Source organism: Prionailurus bengalensis, chromosome A1 (assembly GCF_016509475.1).
Source record: "Prionailurus bengalensis isolate Pbe53 chromosome A1, Fcat_Pben_1.1_paternal_pri, whole genome shotgun sequence".
In the NCBI taxonomy this organism is placed as follows: Eukaryota; Metazoa; Chordata; class Mammalia; order Carnivora; family Felidae; genus Prionailurus; species Prionailurus bengalensis.
This window is the reverse complement of record NC_057343.1, coordinates 158,065,623-158,085,473: the sequence shown is the minus strand read 5'-3', so window position 1 is coordinate 158,085,473 and position 19,851 is coordinate 158,065,623. Positions and strand designations below refer to the sequence as shown.

At 39.8% G+C, this 19,851-nt stretch overlaps 1 protein-coding gene across 2 annotated transcripts in view; it reads right to left on the bottom strand.

Annotated features, from left to right (window-relative positions):
• The window catches only part of FAM81B (family with sequence similarity 81 member B), a 55,044-nt gene extending 35,467 nt beyond the window's left edge, over positions 1-19,577 (bottom strand). Inside the window, exons 1-4 of one of the 2 annotated variants that reach the window (XM_043593834.1) lie at positions 19,439-19,577; positions 18,673-18,770; positions 14,797-14,861; positions 1,723-1,966 (exon numbers count right to left, since the gene is read on the bottom strand). In XM_043593834.1, coding sequence (XP_043449769.1) covers positions 1,723-1,966; positions 14,797-14,861; positions 18,673-18,770; positions 19,439-19,448 — 417 coding nt within the window. In that variant the 5' untranslated portion in view covers positions 19,449-19,577. The remainder of the gene's footprint in view (positions 1-1,722; positions 1,967-14,796; positions 14,862-18,672; positions 18,771-19,438) is intronic. The other variant, XM_043593840.1, reaches the window with a different exon arrangement.
• Positions 19,578-19,851: the final 274 nt, after the last annotated feature.

The following is a 19,851-nucleotide window of genomic DNA, read 5'->3' as shown; positions in this document are numbered from 1 at the left end:
TATAATTAATAGTATTAAAAGGTACCAATCAAAGTATATATCTGAATGGATTTTGACAAATATAATCAACATGTAACAACCATTTCTCATTTCTGAGAATGCTACTCTCTTTTCAATTACCAGCAAGTTTTGACTTTTAAATGGTATCTTGTTTAGTGCGAGTGCTATACTTGGTTTGGTCATCATGTCAAAGGCGCTGAGCCGCTAACCTCATCATTTTCTTACCACTGTTATGCTGGAAACACCTTTGACCACTTTGAGAAGTGGTACTGACTTTTAGGCACTGGGGTCAATTCAGTATGTGCTAAATACCAATGAAGTACCTTTTAAAAGTTCACTAAGATTTTTTTTTTTTTAACTTCTATACTCCCTCTAATGCATCCTAGGGTTTGCCAGACCCTACAGATGGAAAATAAATTAATAAATATCCTTAGCTTTATAAACAAAGTCCTAAGGAAGTCTTTGCTGAGTTAATTGCATGAGTTTTGTTTGTCTGTTTGTCAGATCCACTATATTATATTCTCTGACAGTAAAAGAGGACATTTGTTGTGGGAATTTTAATGATAATTCTGCAAATTTTTAGTCAGTGTCCCAAAGTATATTCTCTGGGACTCTTGCTTGAAAGTTTCGACCCCAGATTCATCATGCCTATTGGCACCTTAAAAATGCTGAAAGGCCTGTAGTGAAAATCTGTTTATTTTGGTTTAACCAAGATAGATATTTTCTTTTGTGATCAGAAATTCTATTTTCCCTTTAACATCTTAAACATCATTCATTCGGGAAATATGTAGAGTGATGACTACCTACCATGTGCTGTTGTCATCTGTTGTGTTATTTAATAATGAAGAAAAAAGAATCTTCACCATTATATATTAGAATATATATATGTATATATATATATATATATATATATATATATATATATACACACACACACACACACATACATATATAGGTATATACACACACATGTATATATATATTCATATATTAGAAGGGGAAAACAAGCAATTAACAAATATAGACTATGAGTTTGCTTATCACATGGATACATGCTATGAATATCTATAATGTAAGATTTAACGAAGATTGTGACTGCTGGGTAGGGAAGGGTGCTTTTTTACAGAATGCTGAGGAACTCCTCTCTGATAGGGTGATAACTGAGCACAGACTTCAAGGCAATGGAGAACATTTCACAGGAATGTCTAGGGGAAGATGATTCAGCCAGAGTGAATATTAAGTGCCAAGGCCCTGAAGCCAGAACATGCTTGGTGTGTTCTAGGAAGAGCTGGGAGCCAGTGTGGTCACAATGAAAGAAGTGAGGGGGTGGGAGATGGGGAGAGAGATGGCTTGGGTCAGACTGTGATGGGCCTGTGAACCGTCATTGCCAGTGCATCATGAAAAGCTCTATTTGAAACAATTACACAAAAAGAATCTCAGAAATTGAGATTAAAATAATCACCTTAGCACAATGTCTGACATACTGTTAAACAATTCTCTCTGCTGTCACAAAATAGATATTAAATGCTTTTTGAATAGAATTTCCTTCTACTTTTTAGCATACATGAGCAGTTGAAAAGTTGAACTGTTTTCCTCTGGGGCTACATGTTGTAGTCATTTAAACTTAAGCTCTAGTGAGTCATTTCTGTAGTTGAAAATGATATTGGTGGTTGATCATCATTGTCAAGCAATGATGCCAATGTATGGGAAATGAAGAATTACCTCAATATTTTGGCTCAGTTTTTTGACAATGCTCGTGATGGTCTGGATGTGGCTTTCCAGTAGCTTCCTGGCAAGCAACTCCTCTTTTTGAAAGCCATGGGCCCCTTGAAGACAAGCAGAGATTTCCTCCTTGATGCGGAAGGCTTGTTCAAGGAGGAAAGCGATGGTACGCTCCTGGGTGTTCAATCTGTCTTCTAGCTGCCTTCTCTGGGTGTTTGGAATCACAGGAAGAAAAGAATGACCCCTAGTCAGGAACAGGAAACAACACCAGGGACGTTACAAGAATGAGTTGGAGGAGCCAGAACCAGAACTTGTCTCTTCACTTAACTTCTGTACCATCTCCCCTGTGAGAGGTTTGGGAGGACCTTAAAGGAATCGGCCTGGTTGGATTCCTGGTTTGTCTCTCATCTCACAAGATCTGACTTCTGCCTTGGTCTTACATTATGCATTTTTCATGTTTCTAAGCAGGAATCATTTTATATTTTACCCACTATTCTAACAAGCCAACTTGGATCCACATACATTTAATACTTGAGAATTCTACATTGAGGAGAGTGCTGCCTACTAACTTTGAGGAAATGATAGTTCAAAGGCAGAGATTCATGAAAGAGTCAGAAGTTCAGTGAAAAAGTAAACACAATAAATGAGAAAAAAAGAAATAGGCTAGAGCTCTTAAGAATTAGGGTAAAGTAGCATGTAAAATCCTGATAGGCCCTATTGGCATTAGTATATTACTCTTTCCCTTCACTGATAAGCCTCTTGAAGGACAAGCTACTTTGTTGTGTCTTTTTCTTCATTGAATTCACTTTGCTTGGTTCTGTGACCCAGACTCTGAAGAAAGAAATGAGTTACACAGTTCCTCAGGAGTAAAATTTCCTGGGTGTCCTATGGTCTTGACCAAAATGCTCAGCTAGCATGACTGCTAGTTTTCTATCCTCTCTCCCTCCTAAAACCTTGGAGTGACTAGAAAGAAAAATTAGAAAACTGCCCTCCTTGGGCAGCAGGGGCTATTTTAAACTGGTGAGGGTGTGGGGTGGTGCAGGGGGTGCCCTGATGTGCCCCCCAGCTCACTTTTCAGGAAGGTGAAACACCCTAAGTGTTGGGTGAGCTGCTGGCTGACAGCCCTCAGCTGATAGCTTCTCTGGGAACCGCCTTGGTGAAGACAGTCACTTTGCTCAAGGCCATGCCCATTTCCTGGGGCAGCTTGAAATCAGTGATGGGTCACTGTATGGCTATAAAGGCCTGGCACACTTGTTCTATCTCAGAACAAGTTGGAAGGGCTATCCCAGCTTCAGGGCTCCCTGTGGAATTGTATCACAATATTTTTTTTCCTTCCATTCCTGGCAGTGACCCCAGAGCACTCCTTAATGAGCCTTCTGCTCACCAATCTCTGTCTCAGAGCCTGTTTCCTGGGCAACCCAACCACAGTCAGGTGGCCACTTTGGCCTGGGGCAAGAGAGAATTCAGCAAGGCTGTGGGAGGGTAAAATGGGGAAGAAGGACTGTTGTAGTTCTACTCTTGCTTCTTCTAGATAGTAAACTGCTCTAGTTGTGTGAAATTCAGATTCTTGTTTAAGTGTCCTCAAGAGTCAGATCAGGCAAGGCAGAAGACCTGTAAGAACCTCAAACAACAGTAACAAAAAGCTTGGGGTAAAAACAGACCTTGAGCATTTGCTTTTATACCTTCCTACCTCCACAGGCTCCAGGGGTGGGAAAGTCACTGGTCTCCTAATGCTACTTCTTTCTGAGGAGCAAAGGTGAAAACCTGACAGGACAAGTTATTTTGTAGGATGGGGAGGTTTTACTGGGCCTGGGGCTCATCCATGCCAGCCCCCTGAGTTTATTGGAGCTGACAGGACTCCAGTGGAGAACTGGGTCTGGCCAAAACCCCCAGGGGAAAATTAACTCACAGGCCAAGATAGCAAGACATTTGAGGAGCACGGTCTCTTCCAAAACCAACTAGCCAACAAATAACCTACTGGATTATAGATTTCTACAGAAGATAAACACTAAGATATATGCAGTAAGACATTTTTTAAAAGGCTAATAAACATTAAAAGAAGGGAAGATGTTAGCAAAATGAAAACAAAAAACTAGAAAATGTTAAAAAACAAACAAGTGAAAATATAATGGTTGAAATAAAGAAAAAGATGGGATAATATGAAGGAGGAAATAGCTGAAGAATGAACTAGTGATTTAGAATACCAGAATGAAAAAAATTAATCAGACAGAAGGAAGGGTTACACAACTTAGTTATGTCAGGGTCAAACTTTGAAACTCATCTGTGTGACTCCAAAATCCAATGTTAAGCTTAACTCTCCTACGTTCCTAGAATTCCAAGAGATAATAAGCAGAAGCAGGGGACTCACTTTGATGCTACTCATGTGACCTAATAGAGTGGCAGCAGTAAGGACACACAGAAGTGTCCCCAGGCTTCATATACACTCTTTCCTTAGTTGTCTCTTCCTTTCTTGGTCCTGGCCGCCATTATCTCCTCTATTTCTGCATCTGAACAAAAAGTGCATCCTCCACATGGAAGCTAGAGTGGTCTTTCTCAAAGTCTGAGACCCTCCAATGGCTTATCCATTTTCTGAGAATAAAATCCTTGTTCCCCTTTCCAACCTCATCTCCTCCTGCTCTTCCATCCATTTACTCTCATTCAACCACATGCATCTTCTTTCCATCCCTCACCCATGCAAAACTAGGACATTGTTCAGAGCCTTGGTGCTTGCTATTCTTTCTGCTTAGACTGCTCTTCCCTGAAGTCACTTCACGGCTGCCTCCTTCTCATTGATTTTGTCTCAAATCTAGTATCCCCTCCTCAGACAAGTCTTCCCCTAGGTCACTTTCTATCATAATACCCCATTTCTTCTTCTCCCCAGCATTTGTCATTATCTAAAATGATCTTAATTGTGTTTATTTTCTTCCCTCCATCACTAGAATGAAAGCTCCCCGTAGACAGGTGCTTTATCTAAGTTGTTCTTCACAATGCCTCCAACACTGAGAAGAGTGCCTGACACACCATAGGTCATCAGTAAATGTTTATTGACTGACTGATTTTTCTGGCTGTACTGTTTGTTCCCTTAAGGCTCTGTTGTTGGAAATTGGGGGTGGAGGAAGGTACAATGAAGACTACTGTTTGAGCTTCAAGGTTTACAGTTTCTTCTCTTGAGCAGTACAAAATAGCCTCAGCCTGGGTGAAGTTCCCCTTTCTTGTCATCTGCACATTTTAGGAACAAAGAAGGCTTTGTTAAGGGTTTCATTAGATTCCCTCTACCACTCATTTGGCTTAAAAATGTTCTTCTGGAATATTACCAAATGGATAAATGGATATGGGGATATATATATATATATATATATATATATATATATATATATATTCCATTTCTCTAAAACCCCACCATGCTGACAGTGCTCTGTCGATTGGATGTATGAGTCACAGGCAGAAGGGAAGAGGATGTCAGGCCCTGCTGATGGTGACACATAGCCTAGTGGCAGACGGCAGATTTACTTGTTACCTTCCTTGAGCTAGTGCTGCTTTCTGACCTCTCCACAGTCTGCAGTCTGGATGTGCCAGGGAAAGAGAAGTAGGTCCTTAGTCATCAGTCCTATACAGATACTTATAAATTATGCTACATTCTTCTCAAAATTTAGTATTTGTGTTCTCTTAGGTGTTCCCAGTGTGTCAGGCATTGTTGGTTAACTTCCTAATAGTTAACCCCCCAACCCACACCACCACTGCCTGATTTGGTTCATCCTCCCACCCCCCATGTCATTTGGGAGGGGGGCAAATCAATCATGGTGGTCTAATTCTTCTGGGTTGAGATGAAGCTGGTTTAGGTAGGACTGACCTGGCCAGTCAGGTGAAAGGAAAAACCTATTGTGGGGTTTCTGGATAATGTTTCTTTGCTTTCAAGAAAAAACACCTAAGAAGAAACTTCTCTCTTGTTTGCTGGATGTTGTCATGCCTGTGTGTGATGTCTGGAACTTCTGAAGCCATCTTGTGACCATGAGGGAAAAGAAGATAGCGGAAAAAGAGGATAGAAAACATTTGCTTGATGATGCTAAGTCTCTAAATTAACTAAACTCTAGATTTTTAAAAATGTGAACTAATCATTTTGGTTGTAGTCTTTGTTCTGTGTAGCTGAAAGCACTGTATCTATATCTAACAATCTACCGATAAAAATGTCAGTTAAAATAAAACTATATTAGTATTTACTAAATGTCTACTCTAGTCCATGCATAATAGATAATGGTCTGTCCCTCAAGGAACTTAGTTTAATTCAGGGTTTCTCATAAAGAAAATTGAATTAATATCATGGGGGGTGGAGAAGGGAGGGAAGTTGTTACAATGCAGATTCCTTAGCTCTGTCATAGATTTGTTAGATCACAATCTTGGGTGTTGAGGGGGACAGAGCAAGAATAAACATTTTACGTAAGCACTTAGATGATTCTATGTCTTCTAGATATTGAAACCCATTTATTTATTTAAAACTGGTCATGTGAATCAGTGAGTGATTCTCAGTTTGTGATCAGTGAGTGATAAGGCAGAATATATAAAGTGCTGAGGTGTGAAATAGAGAATATGAGCTCTCAAGTTATATGGAGAGTCAGAAGCAATTTAGCAAGGTGGTAGGCAAGATAGACTGATGGCAGAACACAGGTTCCACCACTGACCAACCAAGTGTTTCAATTAATTCATCCTTGAATGGGGCTAACAGGCCTACTTCACTGTGTGGTTGTAAATACAGAGATAACATGTGAGAAGCATGTGGTAGGGGCGGCAAAACCAATGCAGCCCAGGGTTATGGGGAGCCCCTGTTCACTCACTCTTTGGGTGTGCTATTTATTGGCTGGTGTCAAGATTGTGTCCAGAAAGAACTTGAGGAATCAGACCTAAGGTGGCAGAGAGACCAGTGGAACAAAGCTGCCACCTCTGCTCAGATGCCAGTCTGTGGTCCCATTTGCCATGATTGGCCTCAATGATGTTGCTATTTGGCACATGGAAGGAACCCGGTAAGGAGGGCAGCACCTAGTGTTATGCAAATGTATTTTCCTGCAACAATAGGGACATGAAGTGACTTATATAAGTGATAGATATATAGTTTCCTTTAGTTTGTAAAATTTATTTTTAGAAGTTATTTTATATTTAAGTGGAAAGCATTCCTTTTTGTGCCTAAGGTTTACTATAAATTGGGAGTTTTATTATTTTTTATTAATAAAAAATGCTTAGTGAAGCATTAAAGATGAAGCTTAATGATGCTTAATGAAGCACAAAATAATGCTGTTTCATTCTATTTACACGATTCCTGCAAGATAAACACAGAGCTTATATATTTTTCCATTTCCATTACCATAACAAAAGAGAATATCATGGGGGTGCCTGGGTGAATCAGTCGGTTAAGTGTCCAACTCTTGATTTTGGCTCAGGTCATGATCTCTCAGTTTGTGAGTTTGAGCCCTGCACTGGGCTCCACAGTGTGGAGCCTGCTTGGGATTCTCTCTTTGTCTCTCTCTCTCTCTCTGCCCCTCTCCCATGCGCATGTGTGTGTGTGTGTGTGCACTCTCTCTCTCAAAAATAACTTAAAAAAAGAGAATGTTATTTTGCAATTGACTTTCTAAATCAACAACTGGAAATACACACGTATGAACAGTCTCAGTCTTCTAAGAGAGTTTCCTGATACCATTTTTCAAAGATCATCCAAATGGTTAAAAACTGAGTAACAAGATGTGGTCACTCTAATTTTCAGTAAATTAAAAAAAAAAAAAAGAAAGCACTGTTTTATTAGTGTATTGTATCAGTGGGACTTACATCTAAATTTAACTGTGAAAGGAAAGAAATGACTGAATATTCCAGACTAGTCCAGATGGAGTTACTAAGCACAGGAGAAAGAATTCCCAGGGGGCCTTTTCAGAGAGATATTTGGGCTTTACATAAATCATTGATTATGTAGCTGACAACTGAATCTGAACAGATTTTCCACAAACTCTGAGTTCTGTTTCTCTGTGATTCGGTGTGACTTGTACCAGCTGTGCTGTTGCTGGCAGAGACATCCGTACCTAGAGCCTCTCACTTCTCTGCCTGTTCTGTTCTTGTGAATCGAGCACTAAATTTACTTAGGAGATTCTGATAACTATTTTGTCAGCCTGTAATACTCAAGATGCAGAAATTTGAAAATTTGAGTTCTTTTCTAGAACAATGAAGAGTATAACTGAAAAAAATTTTCATTTTTGGGAGATCTTCTATGCCTAGTTCCATTCTCAGTGCATACAGTCCTGCAACACACACAACACACACACACGTGAAGTGAAATTTTAGAGAACATTTTGATGCCTCACAAAAATAACCTGTAAGTTTATGGAACAATGAAATTGAAAAAAATATTTTCTGTAGTTTCTCTGTTGCTTATTTCTAACCACCCTGGCGAATGGATTTTGGCAGCTAGACAAGCCTCCATTGCTGGGTTTTACACAAGACTGAATGCTTTAGGATTGAGATGGAGGCAACTCCAGGTTCATGGGTACAGGTGGGGAAGAGGCAGACCAAAGCCAATAGGGTTGTGCCAGCATGAGGTCTGCCTAAAGGAGCCTGGAGGAGAGGACTCTAAATAAGGACATGGCCAAGAGAGACTGGATAAGGAGACTGGTTGTAGATAATTTCTAGCAAACCAGTTATATGCTATATGAGGCAAACACTTTGTTAGTAAAATTTTCATTAAAATTACAGAATTAATGATGCACCTGTTGTGATTGGCTTCCTTGTGGGAGGCATTCAGTTGGCAAGTGTTCCAGAGTCTCTGTGTGAATGAGGGCATGATGAGTTATACTTATAGGCAAAGTGTATGTAAACTGCTCTAGCAAGTAGTTTTGATGATATTTGGAGTTCTTACAGGATTTGTAGTTATTTTGTGACACTTTTCCATATTGCCTTGCTGTTTTGGGGATGTACGTGTTATTTATGTCAGTCTCCTGGGTAAAGAATACCGTATTTGGAGTCAGAAGACCAGGGTTCAAGGGCTGTCTCTGCCACTTATTATCTTTAACCTTTCTTAGGTTGTCCAGAGGAGAGATCTTTGTGTCCTGTGGAGATCATGACTCCTGCCCTACCAATTGACTGAAGGATATCAATTTACTTAATGTACTTGAAGTGCTTTGCAACATCTATAAGTGTCATATACAAATGTTCTTACTATAATTATTAGTAATTATTAGATGGAATCATGGGCTGAATTGTATCCCCACAAGGAGATATGTTGAAGTCCTAATTCTTAGTACCTCAAAATGTGATCTTATTTGGAAGTAAGGTCATTGCAGATGTAATTAGTTAAGATGAGGTCATAGGGGGGAGCGTGGAGCCATAATCCAATATGACTGATGCCCTTATAAGAAAATGGCTATGTAAAAATGGAGACATATGGAGAATACCATGTGAAATGGTGGTAGAAATTGAAGTGATGTATCTAGAAGTCAAGGAACACCGGCAATCACCAGCTGTCACCAGAAGCTAAGAGAGAGGAATGAAAAAGATTCTTCCTCAGAGTCCTTAGAAAAAAACCAACCCTGATGACACCTTGGTTTTAGACTTCTAACCTCTAGAAATGTGAGGCAATAAAATATCTGTTGTTTTAACCTTCCCAGTTTATGATACTGTGTTATGGAAGCCCTAGGAAACTAATACAGATGGTAAGTTATTTAAGGGGAGTTCCTAGCCATGGAGAAATGTAAGGAATTTATTATTACACAGTCTTATTTTTATATAATGCTCATGGTTTACATGTCATTTAAACAATTTTTTTAAGTTTATTTATTTATTTTTGAGAGAGAGATAGAGAGGACAAGTTGGGGAGGGGCAGAGAGAAGGAGAGACACAATCCCAAGCAGTTTCCGCACCATCAGCACAGAGCCCGATGGGGGGCTTGCTCTCACAAACTGTGAGATCATGACCTGAGCTGAGATCAAGAGTTGGATGCTTAACAGACTGTGCCACTCAGGTGCCCCTGACGTGTCATTTTTATATACATCATTTCATTTCATCCCCACAACTACCCCCATGGCATAGGTAAAATTTTTCTCAATTCAGATGGAAACTGAGACTTGGAGATTGTCAGTCACTCAGCTGGGAAATATTTCAATTTGCTTCTTTGACTCTTTCCTACATCACAGCAGCTTTGCTTAGACTACTTAGTAGCTCTTCCTGTTATATTGTGTTACCTCAGAATACATTATGTAATTACCAGTTACCTTTCCTCTGCTTGGCTCACATCTCATGTGGAATCCTAAGGATCCTCACTGAAGCCCAGAGGCTGGAGGGGCTCCCTCTCTGCTCTAGAGAACTGAGTCTGGCTCAACCTGACCTCAGTGCATTTCTCAGACTTGAGCAGAAGCTCATAGGTGTGGCGGGAATCCAGGAGGCATCCTGGGGTGGGAGGGACTGAACTTCATCTGGGCAGGCCCTGCCTTGAGCAATATGTGGGTGTTGTGGGTTGTGCCCAATTCCTGTAGCTGTGTCCACCCACAGCCAGAGTCTTGCCCATCACAGGTTGTGGGGCAGGCAGTGAGAAGATGCTAGAGAGGAATAAGAGACAGCACTGTGGCTGATGGCAGCACCTCCCAGGCACAGCTAGGATGCTGTGAGTCCAGGTTGGCCACTCCTCCCAGAGGGGCCCTAGTGGAGGAAGATCAGAAATCTATGGTTGAATCACATCTTCTATGGTCCAGGGATGGGCTGGAGGTTAAATGTCTGTGTGTGTGTGTGTGTGTGTGTGTGTGTGTGTGTGTCTTGAGAGGATAGCTGGCAGGGAATGTGGATAGAGGGGTGGTTAAGAAAACAGGCTTTGGAATAACTTAGACATAGATTTCTGGATTAGAATCTTGGTTCTGTCATAGCATTATGTGCACTTGGACAAATATTTGACTCCTTTGAACCCCAGGGTCTCCATATTTAAAATAGTGACACTATGCTGCTGTTAGGGTTATTGAGAGGATTAAATGAGAAGATTAACATGGACTAAGAACTGGACTCTTTAACAACAAATATGGTCAGTGAGACCAGGGAGTTGTGCAGGGTGTAAGAGGGTTTGCCAGATCATAAAAAACCTTGCTAATGAACCCAGAGTGCCCCATGTATCCCTTCTTCCCAAGCTGCCCAGACTGTTTTGAGCTTTCTCACCTGGGAGCTGGTTGCCCTCAATGATGGATATGATGTTGCAAAACAAAACCAGAAAGTCCTCCAACCTAACATGACCTATCCCATAGAAAGCTCAACCAACAGTGTTTTGTCTTCCTTTCTTGTGTACTGTAATGTGAAATATCTATCATCATTTTGTACCAAGCAAAGCAATGCATCACAATACAATAAAATGTCTGCCATGGTAGTAAGAGAAAACCTTGAAAATAAATACTTCACAGGCCCTGAATGCCATATCCTACTCACAAGGAGAAATCATCAATCATGTATGCTTTTGCCTATTTCACTTAGAGTTTTATGTATCCCAATTTTAAATACCATTCTTTGGTTGTCAGCCAGACCCCTCATCTTCCCAAACTGTACTCCTGAGAGAATTTCTGATATATGTACTGGACAACTCCTCCATAACAAACAACTTCATTTCCCTGGCCCAGGGGGCATGGTGGTTCAAGTTTATACTTCCCTCTTTTTTTTATTCCAGCCATCTTTGCCCCCTTGCCTTTTCAGCCACACCTCGGGAAGGTTCCTGCCTTGGAAACGTTACTCTTCCCATACATGTCCACATGGCCAACTCCCTCATCTCCTAGTTTTTGCTCACATCTGATGTCTCAGTGAGGCCTGCCCTGACAGGCTATCTAACAATGTGTGTCCCTTCCTCCTGCTAGAATGGAATCCCCATGAGGGTAGGGATCTTTGTCTGTTTTGTTTGCTAATGACTATCTAAGTGCCTAACATAATGCCCAGCACATAATAAATGCTCAGTAAGTATTTGTTAAGTGCATAAAAGGTAATAACCAGTTTTAGAAGACCAAAGAATTTGAGGGATGGAAGAGACCTTAGAAATTATTGATTCAGTGTTAAGAATTTTTTTCCAGCAGTCAGTTGAAGAAAAATAAAAAGAGATTTATAGGCAGAATTTGTTTTTTATTCAAAATTAAATCCCAAGGGGTAATAGTCCATGTTCTTAAATCTTAGCCATTTGCCTTATTACATAAAAGAATGCTTATGAGAAATTATGGCCAGAGTTGAGAAAGTAGCACATAGAGGCAGCTTTCTGAGCTGCATCCTGGAAGTGAAATCTGGATTTGATTTTGAACACAGACAGCCCTTGGGACTCAGGCTGCTCATCATCACTTAAAACTCCACCCCATTTTAGAGAAGAGGCAGAGATTGCCCACAAAGAAAAGGCATTTCCTTTTTCTCAAGGTCCCATAGCTAATTAATTAGAGGCAGATTCAAGAGTGGACCTGAGGCGCCTGGCCTCAATGCGGTGATCCTTCCACCAGCAGGGACAAAAAGAAGAAAAAGAAAAAAAAGGCTTTGGTGCTTTCCTGTTCAATGAAGCTTAAATGAGCATTGGCCACACTGCCACTGTGAATCCACGAACACATTGTGGAAATCAGAATTATTTACTGCCTTTAATATAATGTCACCGTACTTGTCCTATAAATGATTGCAAGCATTCCGCCTCCCCCTGTTCCATGGATTATTAATATGACCTAATATTTAACAAGTACTATAATGTGTGGGTGTTGTTCCAACTGCTTGAGGCTGGGAAGAGCCTTGTCAGTGCTTGGTCTGCCAGGTCTTTTAATGTGCATGTCTCTAGACAAACCTTTTTCATAGGGTATGTATCACCCATTTTATTGCTCATTCTCACTTTTTTGGGGCTGTTATTATTGGTTTTGTTGTTGTTTTTTTTTTTCAGTATTTCCTATAAATATTCCCATATAGATTTATAAGGCAGAACCTCTGAGAATATGTAATATAGATTCTGGTAGCTTAAGTTCATAATGACTTTTGCTTCTGTTATTACCCTCTCTGCATATCAATAAATCTGTTGTTACTCGATGAATACTATGACTTGAAGGATGAAGCTATTTTTTGAATTGTTTTTTATGTTTATGTTTTTGGAGTTAGCATGTCAGTTTGAAGTACCTTCACTGATTATTGAAATGCCTGTGTGCCACCTTGCTTTTCCAGTTAATCAGCTACCCAGGAGTCTACTGCATGAAGCAGAGTCTTAAAGATTCGGCTGTTCCACTAGACTCTCCATTCAGTCTGTCCACTATGGTTCTGAAGGAATCAATATCCAATACTCCGTGATAGGCTACGACTGTAGTGGGGGGGAGATCAGAAAGCATAATATCCTATAGTCCCTGCATTTCGGGAGCTTGCAGCCTGCTCTGGGAGATTAGAGGGGAAAGATCAAAACAAAACAAAACAAAACAAAACAAAACAAAACAAAAGCCCAACCATCTTAGGTGGTACCTAGGAGTTACCTTGGCTTAGACCGCAAGAGAGTGGTTTTGGAGGAGATCAAGGGAGAAATGAATGTTGGCACCAGATAATCTTCATTATACTTTTGCTTTGAATTACATAATATTTCTCCCCTTTTGTCTTAATTTTAGTTTCTCTGGAATCCAAGAAAGGGCAAAAATTTCCTTGAATTTCTTTGTAGGTTTGTCATTGTCTTCCAGGAATTTGTTCTGTCATCTCCTGGTATGTAGGTCAGCAGCCTGGGCTAAAGAAATCCACTTGGGTTCATACTGGAATTTGACAGATCAGAAGAATGAATTCTATTTTCTATTTGTCATGTGTAGATTCAAGTAAGAATAAGTCTCCCATTCCTCCTTGGATGGCAAGTGTAGCTAATATGTCCCTGTAAAGTAATTATTTTTATGCACACCACAATCATTGTCTTTAGCTCAGAAAAAATGTCACCTGTCCAAATACTGTATTTTTAAACATTAAAAAATCCTTTTCCCTTGTTTGGTTTCATTTTCCCTTGATTATGACCTTATTGTCACATAAACAAGTACAAGTTATGGGCAACATGAAAAGAGGGGCCGAAATATCGTGGTTGAACTCTGTGTGGTGTGTTCATTCGATTGGCAACGGATCAGGGAAATCCTTCATGTGAACAGACTGTGATAAAAAATCAGTGAATTTAAAATGTTTGTCATCTTCAAAAATTGTATATCATCTTCATTGTTAAAGGTAATTAAAAAAAAATGAAAATTCAGTATTTAGACTTTTCTCATGTTGTTTGATCATTTCTTTTGTTTGATAATTTTTCTTCTTTGTCATAATGTATATTTTACGACCAGAATTTTTTAAAAACTATAGTGGGTTCTAAGAGCTTCTAATCAAACCTCTTCATTTGGCAAATGAAAGAACCAAAGCAAAGACACATGATGGGCCTGACTGAGGTCATACAGACAATTAGTGCAAGTCCCGAGACTAAATCCCAAGTGTCCAAAAAGCATTAATTGTTGCATCAGACCAAATCTCCTGACATACAAAATAGAAAACAATTCAAACAGATATGTGTCACCTCTGTGATCCCACCTTTACAAACTAGAGTTCTAGTATCTTTTGGACATTGCACTTTCATTAATAATATGTCCTATTTCCAAGTCCCCAGAGCAGACCCTCTTCTGCAGTCCTTCCCTGGATGAGCTCCAGGTGTGGCACTGGACAGCAGAAATAAAATTTTCTGATGATTAATTTAACATACTTACAAATTCTCTGAGTTTTAATAATGGAATTGTTAATAGATTTATTGGTTTACTTTGAAAGTCGTAGGTACCTGTATCGATCTTTTCATGTCACTCGTTGTGTGGCATTATTCATAATCTATAGGAACCTATGGAAGTTATTTAAAGAGGAGGCTTTAAATAAATTAATAAAATAAAACTGGCTTGTTTTCTGAATCAGAAAGGAATAGCATAGAGAGGTTCATCTTCTGACATGATTTAATACGTCTCTTCTGAATGAAGAGAACTAGTTTAGATGAACTCAAACATCTTATTCAGGCACTTGAATCTCTAGCTGAATCATTAAATATAGTAAGTAGTTAAAACACGTTGTAATTTACCAACTTACCTGTCAACATATTCAACTAGATCCGTAGAATTCTTAGCTGACATTGCGGCTGGAGATAATCTTACCTAAAATAAAGGTCACGGGTTTAAAATGTATCATCATCTACTTTATACGGAAGTCTTATCCATATTATTTTTATATAAATATTTTAGTTTTTTTTTTCAACGTTTATTTATTTTTGGGATAGAGAGAGACAGAGCATGAACGGGGGAGGGGCAGAGAGAGAGGGAGACACAGAATCGGAAACAGGATCCAGGCTCTGAGCCATCAGCCCAGAGCCCGACGCGGGGCTCGAACTCACGGACCGCGAGATCGTGACCTGGCTGAAGTCGGACGCTTAACCGACTGCGCCACCCAGGCGCCCCTAAATATTTTAGTTTTAAACAAAATATATACCATAGACTATCAGCCCAGTTAAACTCGCACATGCTCCATCTGTGTTTCTGGAGACTAAAACCAAAGTCAAGTTCTGGAAAGATACTAGAGAGCTGCATTTCATTGATTGGTATCACAGTCAGAAAAAAACTTTTTAGACAAGTCAAACCATGGATTATTCTTAGAAAATTTTTAAAGTGAAATATCCAGTGATTATTGGTTGAGTTACTAAAGAAGTTCTCACAGAGTAAATTATTCCATCATACCAATTTCTGCGGGGAATCAGCTAATTTTCACAAACAAACTCCAAAACTAGAAATCTGGTCTATCCAGATAATTTTGTTTTCTAGGAAACCTGGATGTCAGATTATTATAGTCAATGAGAAATAAAAGTAGAGCACAGTTATGTACATTACTTACTAGTATTAAATAGAGCTGACTGTATGAACACTTAACTAATTCAATAACATGGTGCTACTAGAAAGAAAGTTCCACTGCATCAAAGTTCATAATATTGCAGCATTTCTGGGAGGAGAGAGTTCACCAAATGCACTCATTGTTTGGCATATGCTAAAACTGTTTTAAACTCTAATGTTCTTTATTTTTAAGATTAAAAACAGGACACAGATTTATGTTAATTTTGATAGCCCGTCACTGAACTGGACTCAATAGGGAGAGTATGAGTAGTATTCCACCTCTGCTTAAAACTTAAACAAAATATTTTCCTGGGATATTTTGTCTTGGTTTATATTATTGTATACTGTAATGGTGAGCAGAGTAAAATTTAAGACCTACATACAGGAATCATTCGTTTTGCAAATGCCTAAGGAATTACCACGTCTTACTTCTTGATGTAGGGCCTAAGAGACTTAATTGGAAAGCTCTCCCCTCCAATAAAACTTAAAAAAAAAAAAAAAAAAAGAAAAAAGAAAAAGAAAGAAATGTATTATCAAGGAAGCTAATAAAGAATCCTGACAATAGGCTCTCCTGACCCTGCTGACTTGATATTGGTCAACCAGCACAGGCTCGAGGATGCTCAGAATGGAGCCAGTGATCGCCATGATAGTGCTGTAGGCCCTGCCTCCCCTTTGCTGACTGGAGTCTGCAATGGGTCTGATGGCCTGAAGCTGAGTCTTCCCCTAGAGGATGTATATACACTGATTCACAGGGCACTCAGGTATCCATGTTATGGAAACCATCCTAACTCCCTAGAGAACATGACGCCTTCTGCCCTGGTTTGTGTTTTGACTCCAGTTTTGAGCTGGAACAGCGCTGGGTCCTGGGTTCCCGACCTGTGCCAGCTCTTCCTTTCTCACCTTGCCATGGCTGTCCTGGCCTGTGTGAGGGAGTCTGTGGTATTTCCTCAGCAACTGGCTGGTCCCGGGCCTTACATGTTTGGCACCTAGTAGTTCTTTCATTCCCTTTTGTGGGATGAAAGAGTCTGTGACTATTGTGTCCAAGGACACTAAATTACTGGTCTATTGTTTCCTTCCCCCTTCTCAAGTGAAACAATTGGATATATATCTTTTACTTTTATATTATTAATTTTTAAGTCTTATTTTGAAAACTGTAAATAGCATCCTCTTAAAAACACAACTCACATACTTTTAAAGTAATAAATGTTAAACCTGATAATGGAGGAGAATTTGGGAAAATATAGAAAAGTAAAAGTTACAGAAAAAAGAAATCTTATTGTAATTGTACTACTTACATAGAGCAAAAGTCATTACCATTGTGACATACGTTTCCTCTTTCTTCTCTGCAATTTTTGATGTATCTAAGGTAATATGTAAATTTCTATATCTTTGGTAATTGAATATAAGAGTCAGCTCTGTTTCATCCCTATTTCTACAAGCAAGAATGTAATTATATTAACAATTCTCAGGAACAACATGGGATTTTTTATGTGTGTCAGTTTTCATCGGCTTTATAAGAATACCTTAAAATGCTATGATCCTTTATGGCTTAATGGCCTACAAAATACTTTCACATAGGGGCGCCTGGGTGGTTCAGTGGGTTGAGCATCCGACTTCGGCTCAGGTCATGATCTCACGGTTCGTGGGTTCAGGCCCCACGTCAGGCTCTGTGCCGACAGCTCAGGGCCTGGAGCCTGCTTCAGATTCTGTGTCTCCCTCTCTCTCTGCTACTCCCCTGCTCACACTCTGTCTCTCTCTCAAAAATAAATAAAGATTAAAAAATTAAAAAAAAAAACCTTTCACATATATGATGTCCTATAAGGTGGGAATCGTAGTTACTGAGATCCTACTTCATCACAGAAAAATTTAAGATGATTATTGTTTTTTTAAGTTTATTTATTTTGAGAGAGAGAGAGAGAGAGACAGTGTGAGAGAGTGTGAGTGGGGGAGGGGCAGGGAGAGAAGGAAGGAGAGACTGATAATCTCAAGCAGGCTCCACAAGGAGCCCCACATAGGTCTCAAACTCATGAACCCATGAGATCATGACCTGAGCCCAAACCAAGAGTCGGACCCTTGAACAACTGAGCTACCCAGGCATCCCTAAGATGATTTTTTTTTTAATTTTTTTTCAACGTTTTTATTTATTTTTGGGACAGAGAGACACAGAGCATGAACGGGGGAGGGGCAGAGAGAGAGGGAGACACAGAATCGGAAACAGGCTCCAGGCTCCGAGCCATTAGCCCAGAGCCTGACGCGGGGCTCGAACTCACGTACCGCGAGATCGTGACCTGGCTGAAGTCGGACGCTTAACCGACTGCGCCACCCAGGCGCCCCCCTAAGATGATTATTTTTATAGATGACGAATGTGAGGATTAGAGAAATAGTGGACTTGCTCAAGATCCTATAGATGATGATAATAATTATATTACAGCTATTGATGGAGTCCCTTTTACTTGCTAAGCCCTTTTTCTTAGGGCTCATTCAAATCTCACATCTTTGTATGTTAGGCCTAATTAGCCCATTTTGTAGAAGAGGAAACAGAGAAGTTAAGTAACTGCTAAAAGTCACACAGCCTGGGTATGGTACAGCCATCAGATACCAAAGATCAATGCTTGATATTGATATTGTGCTAGCTTTCCAGTGCTCTTTCTATCACAAGAGGCTTCATCCACTGATGAGGGCTAAAACTACTGCTTCTTTGAATGTTCTTTTTCATTAATGACAAGTACCAATAAAAGAAACCTATTTAGCTCTTCTCTTTTTCATGTTAGAGATAAAGTCTGTATCTCGAATTTATCATAGTTTCTTTTGATCTTTATAAAAAATAATTGTCAAATTTTGTTAACACCTAGCCCTGCCTGTTAAAAGTCAGTCCAATGAATGTATCCACAAATTAAGCCCCTTTTCTTTTCAGCTTGTGCTGTCATCAGTCACTTTGTAAAAAGCAGAACAAATAAGAAATATAGGTAGAGTGAAAAGAAAAACAACTCTTCTAGGACCCCTTAGAACTCTCTGAATAACGCTAAGCTTTAAAGAAGCTGAACAAAATATTCTATTTTTACTATGAATGTCTAAAAGTACTTGCTTTCTTTTCTTGGTCACTGACTGAGCCAGGAAGGTGGCCATCAGGTTCATTCCGCTGTTCCTCTGCAGTCGGAGAGGCATTTTTGTTTACATCTGTATCTAGGCAACCAGAATGCTGAATTAGATCAGGAACTAAGGCAAGTGAATTTTTGCAGTGGTATTAATCTTCTCTTTAAAATTAAGGGCAGTTTCTGTACCTATGGCAAAAGCTCAGGGAGGCTTCTTTTTTTTTTTTTTAATGTTTATTTATTTTTGAGACACAAAGAGACAGAGCTCTAGCCAGGGAGGAGCAGAGAGAGAGGGGGAGACACAGAATTTGAAATAGGCTTAGGCTCTGAGCTGTCAGCACACAGCCTGACGCAGGGCTTAAACCCACTAACGGTGAGATCATGACCTGAACTGAAGTCGGCAGCTTAACCAACTGAGCCACACAGGTGCCCCAAGGGATGCTTCTAATTGGTTTTACACCCTCCTCTTCTGTCCTCCCCTACATCATTTCTTCACCAGGCCCCCATCACACCCATAGTCAGCTACAAAAATTTATCATCCCAGGTACTTCCATTAGACATTTAGGAAATTTTGTTGAGACACACTGATTTAGATCAAACTGTTATGAAATAATGGGAAAAGATTTCTCACACTATTGTGCCCAAGCCACCCAAGGATCTTCCTTGGGATTTATTACCTTGCTTATATGTAATAAGAAATATAAGTAAGGTAGTAAAGAATGAGAATTTAGAGACCTTGGGTAATCGTGGGTTAAATACCTGCACTCATGATGCTTGATTTCCTGGCTTTATTTTTTGCTGATTTGATTTTTTTTTTTAAAGGGAGCAGAACTTTTTGTTTTGTCTTTCAGAAAGCCAGAGCACTAAGGAAACTGGATTACAATCTGACTAATGTCTTTATGTATCCAGGGCATCTTCCCGGTGTGGCTCAGTAGCATTGTGACTGCAGGAAGGATCTGTGATGTCAATGGGGTTGACCCCCACACTTTAAGTCAAGCCCCCAGGGATTCAGAGCTTCAAGGGTTTTCAGTTAGTGCTCATTGTCATAAAATCACTAGGTCCTTCACCTCTTGGTCTCATTGGATGGGAAGTGGTTATTTTTAGGCTGACATTCACACCTTCCCCTGATTTCACCTTCCCATTTGATGGAAGACCAGTTTCCATCAAATTAG